This window comes from Pleurodeles waltl, chromosome 1_1, assembly GCF_031143425.1.
Source record: "Pleurodeles waltl isolate 20211129_DDA chromosome 1_1, aPleWal1.hap1.20221129, whole genome shotgun sequence".
Taxonomy (NCBI): Eukaryota; Metazoa; Chordata; class Amphibia; order Caudata; family Salamandridae; genus Pleurodeles; species Pleurodeles waltl.
The window spans coordinates 133,423,073-133,437,937 of NC_090436.1; the positions used below are offsets into that span (position 1 = coordinate 133,423,073).

Here is a 14,865-nt window from a genome sequence, read left to right on the forward strand (position 1 = left end):
TAGCCCATGTCAAAATGGCAGTACAGAGTTAAGACCTAGAACTTTTTCTCAAACAAGATTTAAATGGCATATTTGTGCGCATCTTCTGTAGGAAATTTTGATTCAGCAGGTAACTTGCCCGAGATCAAACGGTTGGCAAAGTAACAAAAAAAAAAACTGGTGCGAGTCAAGAAGAGCAGGTCAGAAAAGCGTCCAGTGATAATAAAAAAAAATATATATATATATATATATATATAAAAATAATATAATAATGCTGAGCATGACCATCAAGATCCGGTGCACATTGCTCATCAAAAACACAAGTTGTAGATCAGCCAAGGAAATCACATTCTGTGGGGTAAGCAAAACAGAGTATCAAGATAAATAAAGACTCTGCTCTACTTCAACATTCAGCATTTTCAGTTCCCACAAAGCAATATTTGCTGGGGAATAGAAATGATCCAGGATATAGGAATGAATAACTTAACACTCAGCTACTGATAAATGGGAACCCTCTATAGCATTTCAGAAGAAGCCTGTTTACTTCCATTAAATATCCCAAAAAAATGTGAAGAAAGACTGCACTCCACATATAATAAATCCTGGCTTTGTAAACCGAGCAAATCACACGTGAAAGTCTCAAGGCGTTGAACTGTAGGCACTGGGAGATTAAGTGATTTGCTTAGAATTGCAGGATGATGAGCCAAGTTCGAGGCTTGAACCCGGTTCCTCCAACTCCGAAGTCAGCAGCTCAGGCCGTTACACCACCCCATCTTCCTATGAACCATATGAACCCAATGAATTTGAATAACAATGATGATTTGAGTGGCAGACTGATTCTTACTTTGCTTTGCCTGGGACTTAGTGAACAACAGTGGAAAGAATGGAGGAAGGACCCACTATCACCAAACATCTACCTCTGGGAACATTGTAAAGACGTTTCATATATTGCAGGCACGCGCCCATCATCTTCGTCAACAGCTTTTCTTCCCTAGTAAGAGTTCATGCAAGGCAGGAGGCTGGATGAGAGTCTTCTCTTTCAGCCAGTAATTCCTGTTCATATGAAGAGCTTCTCTCTTCTTAAGGCCTGTTAAATCACTTTAACATCATTACTGATCATGAAAAAAGATGCAGCACATTAACCAAACTAATTAAAACACTGAAAGAGGGGCATATGATATGGGAGACTGAAAGAGTACAGAGTTTGTTTTTCATTTGATTTATTGCTTAATGCTGTTCATTTGTTGGGTAAATAAGTGGATACATTTAGATCACAAAGCCACAGTTATATAAATGGACTCGACCTATCAATACAAGTTTCAAACACATTTTCCAAGGGAGGAAAAGGTTGATTAAAATCATTTTATTCTCATCTTATCACCAAATTTGTAGAATGTAAAATTTGTATAGGTTGCTCTCACTACTGTAATCATCCTTCATATTGCTAATTTCTGGAAAAAATACATTTGAGCTTCTATATCCAATAGTGTGCATATTGGGGAGGAGCCAAATGCAGGCCTTTTAACATTCCTCAGTCCTGACACCACAACCTAAATGTTTTGCTCTAATGTACTTCCAAAAGTATAAAAATGTCTTCCGTGTACTCTGTAATTTCAAATTCCAGGCTTCCTTTTGTGCAAATTGATTCACAGCCCAGAGAGGATACTTTTGCGCTAAGTAGCGACAACAAAAAATATGGTAAACCTAAACTCATACATTGAACCACTCCGAATGATCTACACATTCCCAGTGATAATGGCAAGTGAGATATGAAGGGACACCCCTACAAAGAAGAAAGAGGAAACTGCTCTAAAATGCTCTTCATGAAAGCATAAGCCACGCACATTTCTGGACTTCCAAAATGCTGGGGCATTTTGTTTCCATGGAGTGCACTTATACCAAAACAAGAGGAGTACATACAGCAACAACCCGCACAAACACATGAAATTATTTTCACATAGTTATAAAGGCCAGTATAAGTATATCTATGTACATGTAGACAGCAAACTAAACTTGAGAGCAACAAGCAGTGACTGTGAGCCTTCAAGATCCAAGATTGTTTTCAATAGATACACTTTTCAAAAGTTCACAAAAAGTGGACAAAAATGCTCTTTGGTGAGATAGGTTCTAGGTTTCTGTCAGAACTGCAGGAGGGTAAGAGCAATTTGGTTGGTGAAGGGGATGCCGTTCCAGATCCTCAGTAAGGGAATTGAGAAGGCCTGCCTTCTGGACTTCTCCTTCTTACATTTCTTCAGCTCCATTAAGGCGATGTCCTGGTTTTGGGTTTAGCACCGTCCGACTGAGGTGGTTATTTTTTTCAGCCAGGTAAACATGGGTGTTTTTAAGTTGGGATGGGAAGGGGTACAATATTCCGGGGGGTAGAGATGAAGCTTCTATCACTAATGGTGGAAGGCTAGTCGCACAGGGCCAATTTATGGAGAACATCTGCTCTACTCCTAGGCAATAGATCCAGGCTAAACTGCAACCATGTATGTCTCTGACAATACATGGAGCACAACTCTTCACTATTTGTCTTTTACATGCCTTTGGACAGCAAATTACAATACTCCAGTTAAAACCGGATTAAAATTGTAGAGGGCATGTACTTGGAGATACCTTAACCCCATTGGTGCTGATGCCCGCACACCCTCTCTGGTGCAAATCACAACCAGTGGTCAACACCAGGGAGGGGTGTGAAAAATCCTCCAGTACATTGCACCAGAGGATTTTTAAAAAATGTAAAACTCGATCCCCCACCCGCCCCTCTGTGACGTCAAACAAGGCCTTCCTGAAATGGTTTCCTGGCTGTGGATTGCAGCCCTTGTTGGTGCCCCGAGGGAAACCATACAGGTATTATAATATATCACTTTTTTCAATGCATGTGTGGTTTCCCTGGGGGCTGCGATCGGCTGCACATACTTCAACTGACGCATTTCAACTGCAGCTTTTAGGCAGCAATACAAAAAAAGTCAAGTAACTCTTGTCATTATGTTTCTGCTAAAAAAGGATCGGACTTTTGTCTAGTGGCAGTTTTGATACCATAAAGTAGCGCAGAATGTTTTTTTATGCCTACTGCAAAGATCAAATCTGTGTTTTATGTGAATAGCTGAGTGGATTAGTAAAGCCAGCCATTACCTGCGCTATAATACAAATGAAATGTATGTGCGAGGGAGACTATGGAAAGATGAAGGGCACTACAGACTCTGACGACTGGAATGTGACAAGGTGAAGTAACAGAGTGTCTTTTTTTGTTTTTTTGAGTGTCTTGAGAGAACGTGCCGATTGAAGAAAAAAGCGAAGGTAAGATGACCTTCACTGCTGCACGCATCACACACACACACACGCATCACACACACAAAAGCAATTTTGTGACTGTCTACGTAGGCTAGTGTTTTAGAATTAGAGTTTAGCCAGTAGCAGAGATGGTGTCTCATTGAATGACTGCTGCTCAAGCCCTAACTTGGGTTATAGAGGACAACTCTGACGTAGGATCAGAGACTGAGACAGCAGACACTGAGACAGCATCTGAGGGATAGGACAATGGCGCAGACTCTGGGAGTTATTTTTCAGTTGGAGGAGTCCCATCCGACAACTCCTCTTCCAGTGATTCTGGGAGAGGTGATGAGGACAGTCCTGCTGTCCCTTCGCAAGCAAAGTCTCTGCAGCGGGTCAGTAGTGGGTTAGCCCAACCCCGTGAGCAGGTGCATGCGGCGGCAAGCACAAAGAGAGTGTTCTCTTGGGAGCTCCCTAATTCAGTTCAGCCCCAAATTCCACCGCCCAAATCGTATTGTGGAGACATCACAATTATCTATCACAAAACAACCTTGTTTTGTAAGACATGCACCTGCGTTTTTGGTCCTGGGCTCAGCGTCCATATAGGGAAACCTACCAAACCCAGACATCTCTGGCAAACTAGACACCCGGGGGAGTCCACAGGTGTGTGGCCTGTGTGGATTCCCCAAAGTGTTCTTACCCAGAATACCTTGCAAAGGTGAAATGTGGAATAAAAACTAATTTCTTGCATTTCTGTCACACAAACTACAGTAATATGCTGGAATCTACAACCTAGTTTTTCCCCACCTGTCCTGATAAAAACGCTACCCCAGTTGAGTGCCTGTACCTAGTGCCTGCGTCAGGAATCGAACACCCCAGGGTCAACAGTTGCCCTCATGTAAGGACTAACATTGACCGTTGTGTGATCTATTCCTGACTCGGGCGCTAGGCCTACCCACACAACTGAGGTACCAGTTTTATCAGGAGACTTGGGGGAATGCTGGGTGGAAGGAAAGCTGTGGCTGCTCTTAGATTCCAGAACTTTCTATCACCGAAATATGAGGAAAAAGTGTTTTTTTGCCACATGTTGAGGTTTGCAAAGGATTCTGGGTAACAGAACCTGGTGGGAGCCCCACAAGTTACCCTATCCTGTGCTCCCTTAGATGTCTAGTTTTCAGAAATGTCCAGGTTTGCTAGGTTTTCCGAGGTGTCGGAAAAGCTAGAGGCCAAAATCCACAGCGAGGCACTTTGCAAAAAACAGGTCAGTTCTCTTAGGGAAAATGCGATGTGTCCAGGTTGTGTTTTGGGGCATTTCCTGTCGCAGGCACTAGGCCTACCCAAACAAGTGAGATACCATTTTTAATCGGGAGTCTTGGGGGAATGCTGGGTGGAAGGAAGTTTGCGGCTCATCTCAGATTCCAGAACTTTGTAGCACCGATATGGGAGGGGAAAGTGTTTTTTTGCCAAATTTTGAGGTTTGCAAAGGATTCTGGGTAACAAACCCTTGGGAAAGCCCCATAAGTTACCCCATCCTAGATTCCCCGAGGTGTCTCGTTTTAAAAAAAATGCACAGGTTTGGTAGGTTTCCCTAGGTGCCGGATGAGCCAAAGGCCAAAATCCAAAGCTAGGCAATTTCAAAAAAACACATCAGATTTCAATGTAAAAATGTGATGTGTCCATGTTGCATTTCCTGTCGCTGGCACTAGGCCTACACACACAAATGAGGTACCATTTTACAGAAGACTTGGGGGAACACAGAATAGAACAACATGTGTTATTGCCCCTTGTTTTTCTCTACATTTTTCACTTTTAAATGTAAGACAGTGCGTAAAAAAGTCTATTTGAGAAATGCCCTGTAATTCACATGCTAGTATGGGGACCCTGGAATTCAGAGGTGTGCAAATAACCACTGCTTCTCAACACCTTATCTTGTGGCAATTTTTGGAGATACAAAGGTTTCCTTGATACCTATTTTTCACTCTTTCTTTTTCACCACCTGAATTGCTGTATACCCTGTATACAATGAAACTCCATTGCAAGGTGCAGCTCATTTATTGGCTCTGGGAAACAAGGGTTCTTGATGAACCTACAAGCCCTATTTATCCCCACAACCAGAAGAGTCCAGCAGACGTAACGGTATATTGCTTTAAATAATCTGCCATAGCTGGAAAAAGTTATAGAAGAAAACATGGACTTAAATTGCTTTTTTTCCCCACCTCAATTTCAATATTTGTTTTATTTCAGCTGTTACTTTCTGTAGGAAATCCTTGAAGGATTTACACAAATGACCGCTTGCTCAATCCAGAATTTTGTCTACTTTCCAGAAATGTTTAGCTGTCTGGGATACAGCATTGCTTTCACACCCATTTCTGTCACTAACTGGAAGGAGGCTAAAAGCACACAAAAAAAAAAATTGTAAAAATGGGGTATGTCCCAGTAAAATGCCAAAACTGTGTTGAAAAATGTGGTTTTCTGATTCAAGTCTGCCTGTTCCTGAAAGCTGGGAAGATGGTGATTTTAGCACTGCAAACCCTTTGTTGATGCCATTTTCAGGGAAATAAACACATACTTTCTTCTGCAGTCCTTTTTTCCAATTTTCCTGAAAAAAACGTAATTTTATCTGTATTTTTGCTAATTTCTTGGTATCCTCCAGGGGAACCCACAAACTCTGGGTACATTTAGAATCCCTAGGATGTTGGAAAAAAATGAAGCAAATTTATAGCTTATGTGGACAAAACGTTATAAATGCCTAAGCGCGAACTACCCCAAATAGCCAAAAAAGAGCTCAGCATTGGGGACGTGGTGAGGACGTGGTGGGGGTGGGACAGCTACAGGGCTAATGTACCATAATATTTGTGGACAGTACATACTGACCTTGGAACTTGGGTAATTGCAGCCTATCTGGTATCCCAGGCCCTCTGGCTGTAGTACGATTCCTAAATTACACCTTCAAACTTTTTAACCATAGTTTTATCACTTCAAATGGTGCTCAGAAACTATTTGTTCAGATCCCAGAATTTGTCAAAAGCAACCTTTCATGAGTTTTCGTAAAATAGAAGACACAAAACTCAGTGAACCTGCCTGAAAACATTTGTTGGAGTGTGCATGGTATAGATAGTGGTGGACACATTCTCTTCATTACCCTTCAGCTATAGTGTGGCAAGTGGTGCACAATATAAAACTGTGTATGTCTGTGTGAGACTTGGAGGCAAGAGAAAGACTACTGAGTAGAGGGCTATTCTGGAACTGGGCAAGGAACTGATTGAGTGAGGGACAGCAGAAAGTGAAGGGATAGAGACTCCAATCTCAAATGTTTTGTGAAGAGGGGAAGAAAATAAGTTACTTACCTGTAACTGTAGTTCTCCAGTTTTAGAATCTTTCATAGACTGGTACCTTACAAAAGTAAAGTCACCATATAGATAACAATAGAGGCCTAATGCCATTCAGTTTAGTATCATATCAGAGTAATTATGTAAACAAGGACTAAACTTAAGGGTCCACCAATCAGGCGACACAACCCTGTAGAACCCTCCTGAGAGAAGCTCCAGTCCCTCAGATTTTCAAAGCAAGTAATAATGTCCTGAGAGAGGTAATGGTGAACTTCTCATGGGAGGAGAGTGGGTTGTATGTGAATCTATGAAAGATTCCAATACTGAAGAACTACAGTTACAGGTAAGTAACGTATTTTCTTACTCCAGTATTGGAACTTTCATAGACTCCTGTGCTTGAATTAGAGTAGAAAGCAGTATTCCTGACACATTGCACTATGATAAAGGTAAGAATAGAATTTCCTGTTAGAAAAGTAAGAAGAAGAAATAAAAATTAGAACAACCGATATATGTAATTGGTAGGGCATAGAAAAACATTAGAGGATACATTACAGGAAACATTCTCTATGTGGTATGCAGTGTGCAGTACTAGAAAAAAAAGATAGCGGAAGGCAAAAGTTAGCTCGCCTTTACTGGGAAAGATGCCTCGGGACTGCTTGGACCACCGCCATATCCCCTTGAGGGATTGATTCCGGGCAGTAGTGTCTTGTAAAGGTGCGTGTACTCTTCCAGGTAGCTGCTCTGCAAATGTCCTGCAGTGGCACACCAGAGAACAATGCCATTGAGGTTGAGACAGATGTTGTGGAATGAGCATGCTGACAGGAATGAATTGCCATCGTTCTCCAACTAGCTGTGGTCTGTTGGGAAATGGGTTGCCTTTGCAGAGGAGCGCTCGAAGCCACGAATAGCTTGTTAGATTTATGAAAGCTTTTGGTCTTATCCAAGTAGAACTTGATGCATCTCTTGATGTCCAAGGCGTTAAGAGCCCTCTCAGGTGGTATTGTTGGGTTTGGGAAGAAAGTTTTTTAAATCAAAGGCTCGTTGATGTGAAAATTCAATAGGACTTTAGAGACAAACTTAGGGTTTGTGTGAAGGACTACGCTGTCATCTTTAATTTGCAGGAATGGCTCTTGAATAGTGAGGGCTTGGATCTCACTGATGCGTCTGGCTGAAGTTAGAGCCACAAGAAGTGCAACTTTCCAAGATGAGTATTTTAAATCCACTCTGTGAATAGGCTCAAATGAGTGTTTCATGAGCTGTGATAGTACAATGTTCAGGTGATATGATGGAGGGGGAGGCCGTATTGGAAGGAAGACTCTATACAATCCTTTGAGACACGGTTTGATTAGTCTGTAGGACCATAAAGAAAGTGATGGGATATAGATTCCATTCTCAATAGTTATGTGAAGAAGGGAAGAAAATAAGTTACTTAGAGAACTTCTGAAACGAAATATGTCCGCAAGGTGAACTCTAATGGATGCAAAAGGTAATCCTGAAGAAGCCAGATGTAATAAGTATGGCATATCTGCACTGGCGGTGAAGATACTAGATTTACCTGTTCCTGCTGGAACCATAAACAAAATATTCTCCATTTGTGAGATTAAGTCTTTTTTGGCTCTGGCCTTAGAAAGTATCTCTCTACATTCCTGAGGGATATTTAGAAGGGCAAATTCATTGTGCTTAGGAGCCAGGCCAATACTTTCAGAGACTTGGGATCAGGGTGTAGGACTTGGCCTCCATTTACTGTCAGAAGATCTGGTGAGATCTTCTGTGGAATGCGATGTTTCTCTGAGAGTAGGAGAAGCTCTTTGAACCAATGTTGGCGCAGCTAATTTGGGTGGAAAAGTGAAGGCAAAAATCATGTACCATGACATCGAAAATGCATTCCTCTATGATCCCGGATGGTGATCCCAGCTTGCGATGAAATAGCATTTGGTATTCTGAGGGCTCGCTGAGAGATTTAGGTTGGGTTTGCCCCATGCCAAGAACACCTGGTTGAGTGCCTCCTACAGATTCAATTCCTACTCATGGCGCGATGATCTTAGGCTGCTGAGAGTGTCCACTATACCGTTTTGTTTCCCTGGTAGGTGTTTGCTCTTAGATGCACTCCATTTTGAATTGTCCATTTCCAAAGGTTTTGAAACCCTTGACAAAGGAGAAATTATCTCGAACCCCCTTGTTTGTTTAGGTATTGCATTTTTATTGTGTTGTCTGTGCATATGAGAACAGCAGAGTTTTTAATCTTGGGGAGAAATGTTTGTAGAGCCAGATGTACTCCTTTGAGCTCTAGTACACTGATGTGGAAATTCTGAAGAGGTTTTTGCCACTTGCCGCTGGTTTGTAGGTCCTGGAGGTATGCTCCCCATCTTTCCCAGGAGGAATTGGTGGTAATGACCAGAAGGGAAGGTGGAAGTAGAAAGGAAAGGCCTATTGCAAGATTTGACTGTTGTGTCCACCAACAGTTTGCTTTAATCATGACTGGAGTGACTTGGATGGTATTGTTGAATGAAGCCATTCATTAGAAAGAAATGGGAGTAGGATCATTTTCCCTAATGTGAGAAAGGGACTCTCTCTATAGCTCCCTTTCTAAGCATGGTCTTGACCTCCAACCTGAGAAGTTTTAGATGTTTTAGAATGGAGGTATGTGAAGGGTGAGAAAGTGAGATCTGAGTAAATTATAAGGTGTGGCCGAGTTGGCCCAGCTGTAGCACCCACTGGTTCAATGTTATCTCCTGCCACTTCTGTATGAACTGGGATTTTTTTCCTACCAATCTTAGTGTTGGAGCTGCATACATAGCCGATGATGACCTGTTTCCTTTCCTTAACACATTGCTTTCACTCTTGGAGGAGGTCTGTTGTAGGCCGCTTGCAGCAGTTGCCTTTGAAAATACTGCAGCCGAAACTGTGGAGATGAAGATGCATATGAGGGGTAGCGAAATTGTTGACATCCTCCTCTATTAGCTTGTGTCCCTTCTCCTCTGCCCCTATGAAAGGGCAACTTCTTGAACTGGAGGGTCCCCAGTGACCTGTGAACTTCTTAATTGCTTGCAGAGCTTCATCTACGTGTTTACGCTCTTCTCCGTCAAATGGAATATCTAATATCTTGTTTTGTAGCTCTGTAGGTGGTAGCCTTAAGCCAACCTTGCCGTCTAAGTACTGCCGAACCTGAAGTTGTCAAAATGCAGTGTTGGTAATATCGATCGTGCAAACTATAATTTCTGCAGAGGTTCGCTCTCCTAGTAAAATCTTTCTTGCCTCCACCTCTGCATCTTCCAGGAGCTGGTCAATATATGGGGCGATGTCAGACCATAATTGTCTACCATATCGTCCCAAAACCGCCAGGGAATTTGCTGCTCTAACCGCGAGTCCCAACACTGAAGAAAAAACATTTCCTTATGCTGTCTAATCTTCTCCCTTCTTTATCCCGTTGTTCAGAGACTGATGTAGATGCGTTTTTAGAAAACTTTTGCGCTGCCTGCGTTATCACAGAATCTGATTTTGGATAGACGTGCTGGGGCATCTTTCGGGTCTTTATACTTTTTGTCTAACAGTGGGAGCACAGTTGTTACTGTAGCTGGATTCTTTATCTCATTTAAGCCCTCTCCCGAGATATAATTTACAATGGCTATGGATCTTACACTCTTTTGAAAAAGTTCTTTGAAGTCACAGAAGAAACAGTCCATTTGTTTAGAAGGCATGCAGAGTGCGAACCTTTTAGCTACCCTTTCCTGTAAACTGTGGAAACCCACAATGTCCTCTGGTTTAGAGTCTACAGGCAGGTCTGGGCGATGGAGATGACGGTGTATGGATTAGGTATTCATCCATTTCCGAATGTGGGTCCTCGAGCTCCCCTCCCTCTCGCCCGTCAGAGGTATCTGGGTCATGTAAAAGCTCCGTCTGTGGTGTATGTCTTGTCGAAGTGGGCAACAACATAGGCCTTTGCACTGGGGTGGATGGTTGAGTTGTGAGAGGTAGAGAGAACGTAGAAAACTGCTCTGTAAGAGCAGTTGTAGAAGATAAACTTTTCCTATAGTCAGAAAGCATGAGCTGGAAGTCCGAAATCAAAGAGCTGGGAAGACAAACCATTTCCTTCTTGAAATGGCTGTTGATATTGCGTCTCAGGAAGATAAACCCCTTGATCATAGCCTTCTTCATCCGCTTTGGCACTTAACCTGGAGCACTGAAGGTCTACCTGCCACTCCAAATGATCCCTCATCCTCCAAGTCTTCTTCTCCAGGAGGTGGACTGGAATCAGGGATGTTTTCCTGCTTGACGAAGTGTGCTCTGAAGTTGGTATCTTACTTCTACATTGGTCCCGATTCTTTCCTGACGTCGACACCGTTGAGGATGTCATAGACGCTGAAGCCACTGTGTGTGCTCCTAGTCGACGATGATGGACTGCTCATAGACAGAGCTGAAGCAGGCTTTTTAAACAAATGCCTTATGGAGGTGGTGTACCCAGCTCAGAAGATGATTTTTTTGCTTTTTTCAAAAGATGTGAAAGGTTCTTTTCTATGTTAACTTGAAGGCAAACTATGGAATCTCCAGAAAGCCCAAGGGACAGGGAATTCCAGTAGTGAAAACTAAAAGAGATAATCATTAGCAACACAAGCTTATACCAGACACAAAAAGAGTCAGAATAGTCTTTGTAGAAGAAAGAAGGTGGAAAAGCAACTAGCAGTTACACTGTTAATTTGAGAGAGCAGTGACTGAGCATCACCAAAAATGGACACCACCAGACTGCGTACAGTATTGACTGAGATGCAACAAGATCACATTTCAGGCAGCCATCACTCAGTGGACCGGTTATAGATGCAACACCAACTTGCAGAACACCGATTTTGTTAGAGTTGCGCAAGTTGTTCTTTAGCTAGATTTTGATGGTCAATAGTCCTCAAGACAGGTCTCGATTAGTATGGAGTTACATAATAGTTACGTCTTCAGCATAAGACTGGTAATCAAGGTACAGCAGAGAGGCTGAGTCCCTTCACCATGGTGAAGACCATCATAGCCGAACTGCTAGAATTTAAAACATACACTTTGTAGTGATGTTTAATTGACCTGATTAATGTTTTCTATTACTTTTTAGTGTCTACCTAGCAGTGTTCTATTAAAAAACCACCAACGTTCTGGTTTCTCTAAATGCACATGTAGCAGCAAACAAACTGGCAGAATCCATGTGCCTAACCGAAAAAAACAATGTGGGATTCAATATTCAAAAGATTCAATGTGTTCAAGTCATCGAATACCAAGGAGTTAACCATCAATTTTTGAATATTGAATAGTAGCTGTATGCATATTTTTTAAAGTGGATAACCTGAAAATATGGGATGAAAGCAGGCATCCTGGACCAATGCTTAACACCCTAAGTTTAGCCTCAAATAAACTCCTTAGCACCATGGAACTTGATAGGCTATTTCTGGAAAAGAAATACTTTTCTGTAACGTGATTTGGATTCAATGTGTCATGTCCCTCAGGGACACACATTTTCTTGAAGTTATAAAAGGGTCATCTTAGATGTATCGAACAAGCAGTGTTTCAGATAAAAATGAATTCCATAAATAGCACTTTCTTCTTCATCTTTAAAGGAACATTGTGAATCAGAATTCGGAGTCAGAAATTGTTTATGGAAATTGTGGGTTACATTCTATATATTGTAAGAAAAACACCACAGATCAACAAATCTCATTTGGTTCGTCCTAATGGAATGGGCTGTAGTGATAGTCTCAGACAGTGTGGAGTTAATATGAAGACAATTCAAAGAGCCACAATATGGTTAATTCTCAAAAAGGAGTGAAAAACATTCAACAAGTTTTGTTAACACTTAATGGGTACTATATTGGGATGATACTGCAGTGAAGTACATGGCAACGTAGGGAAGAGTTATCTTGAGTAGTACAAATCAAAGTCACAAATAATTCAACATACATGTTGTTCTCAGACTGCTGATGATCTCTCAACAGAAATAGTAACTCTGAGTGTGAAGGCTATCTATTCAGATTGATAAGTCTGAAATGTAACTGGAAAAGTGTGCCAAACAGAGAGAAACGTAATCTGTCAAAGGGAAATCTCTTGTTTCCAAACTGTGAAACAGCTGTAGGTGTACTTTAAGACCAGGCATGCTGCAGAGAAAGTAATTATTTGTGATTGTTGATAGCGATGTACACAGCGGTACAACATGGTGGTTTGTGCCACTGCTGAGATAAATTTGGAGCCTATTTACCAAGAAATACGAGGACCTCCGATAAAAGCCCAACACTTTAATAAATGCATGATTGGTGGCAGGCTACTTCAGGTGGCTTGATCTAACTAGGGAAATTAAAAAAGGCTAATGAATTCTGTTGTTTCAAAAAAGTATTAAATCCTGAATAACATCATTGTTACAGGTAATTAATCTATTTCCCTGTGGCATACAGTGGTTATTCCTCCTGGACTACAATATCTACAGATTCATAACTCTATTATTCTGTCAAATAGTTATCAAGTTGGTCTATGTCTTGCATGAGGTACTACACATCCTGGAATTTCGGGAGCTGGATTAAATGCAAAATACTGCATACATAATGACAATTTTATCACATTCCTCTTGGCAATGCATCTTAAACATAGCTGAGTCTGCGCATTACTGCAAATTCAAACATTATATGCAGCCAAACCATACACCAGGGCATTACTTTTTCAATAATTACCTAAACTTGTAGGCTTGAGGAGGACATCGAGCACATCATAAAATGGAAGGCTTTTCATCTGCACATCTGGATGTACAGGAGGGATTGGGGTCAGCTGCAAATCAAAATGAGATTTTGTATCCTGAAGAAGAACCGACCCAACGGGTGAGGAAGAGGATTGATGTGTGGAAGTGGAAGGCAGCAAGTGGATGTTAGTCAAGTCTGTTGCTAGTGATGACTTCATATCCAAGTTGAATATAGAAGACTTGATGTCTGGCAAATTTGCAAGGCTTTCTAGTGTCCTTGGGTAGCGGCGGCGATAGAGTTCCTTGATTTTAATCTGCACTGCAGGACTGCAGCCACTTTTCAAAAGATGTAATGCCCTGACCAACAGTTCATGCTTCCGTCCACTTTTGTTACGTCCTGCGTATCCAAGCAAAACTTGCAGCTCTGAAACCCGAAAACTTGAGACCATATTCTAAAAGGGAACAACATTTAAAAAAATAAAAAAAAAAACATAGTTAATTTAGTAAATTTAAACTAGGTCCTGCAAACCAATTTTACATTATTTTATGTTTTTATTGAAAAACAGGCAGAGTGCATGTGCTACCCTCGAAATGTTTACATGTAATCGGACCATAACTGCACAGCCAAGACAGGGTTAGGAAATACTTGAGGACCAGTGCGCAGTTTGTAGTGAGCACAATACAAATAAATATTAAACCAGCTAACAAAAAACAGCTAATATAGAAATCAGTATTACTTTAGCTAGGTGAGACTTGTTAAGATTTGGTGAAGAGAGAAATCCTTCCTGTTTGACACACGTGAAGAAAACACTACCTATATCAAAGATATCAACAGAGTTTAGTGGTGGCTGGAATATTCCCCCCCACAAAAAAACTAGAAAAAAGTTGTTGAAAAGGAACATGTTGGGTTTACTAATCAGAAACGTGCAGAGGTGGAACAAAACATATTTTGCTAAACTGTAGTAACCCTGCTACCCATAGTCCAGGTCTCATTTGATTTTCTGGACCGTAAATTGTCCAACATCATTCTAATTATAAGTATAAAGGAACTGTAAATTCGAATCCAATCCTTTTATGAAAGGCCAGGCATTGGGTAACCTTGTACGTTTTTGATGGCCACTAGGTGACATCCCTGTTGGGACAGGAATGTCATCCGCATGGTGTGCAGTTCTATTTGCGGCCCTGCACGCCTCCCCGATTATGGATTCTGGCCCAGTGTCACGCTAATCTTGCATGTGCGCAAAGTCCTAGGCCTGCCTTTGACAGGAGAAGAGGCTGGAACTTGTCCGGGACATGTTGTGAAACTGGAGGGGAGCACCAAGTGAGCCTTTGATAGTGACAGAGGACTACGCTCCGTCATTGGTTTGTGTACCTAGTGCAGTGATGGCAGACCTTTTGTCTGTATCACAAGAGTGGAAGCCTAATTGCCCGCTCATTTAAATTGCCTCTGCTAGTGATGGACCTGGATCCTGGTCCTAAGATCCCAAAGTGCACATCAGCACAGGGTTTTGGGTGCCATTTTGGGAGTGCTGTGCACAAGGTGGAGGTGTGGCTACTTTCACAGACAGTGGAACTGTGTTGCTGGCATTC

At 41.7% G+C, this 14,865-nt stretch overlaps 1 protein-coding gene across 2 annotated transcripts in view; it reads right to left on the reverse strand.

The window, feature by feature from the left end:
- The window catches only part of PIAS2 (protein inhibitor of activated STAT 2), a 325,889-nt gene that overhangs the window by 289,008 nt on the left and 22,016 nt on the right, over positions 1-14,865 (reverse strand). For both annotated transcript variants that reach the window (XM_069218886.1, XM_069218889.1), the window contains exon 2: positions 13,271-13,727. In XM_069218886.1, coding sequence (XP_069074987.1) covers positions 13,271-13,727 — 457 coding nt within the window. The remainder of the gene's footprint in view (positions 1-13,270; positions 13,728-14,865) is intronic.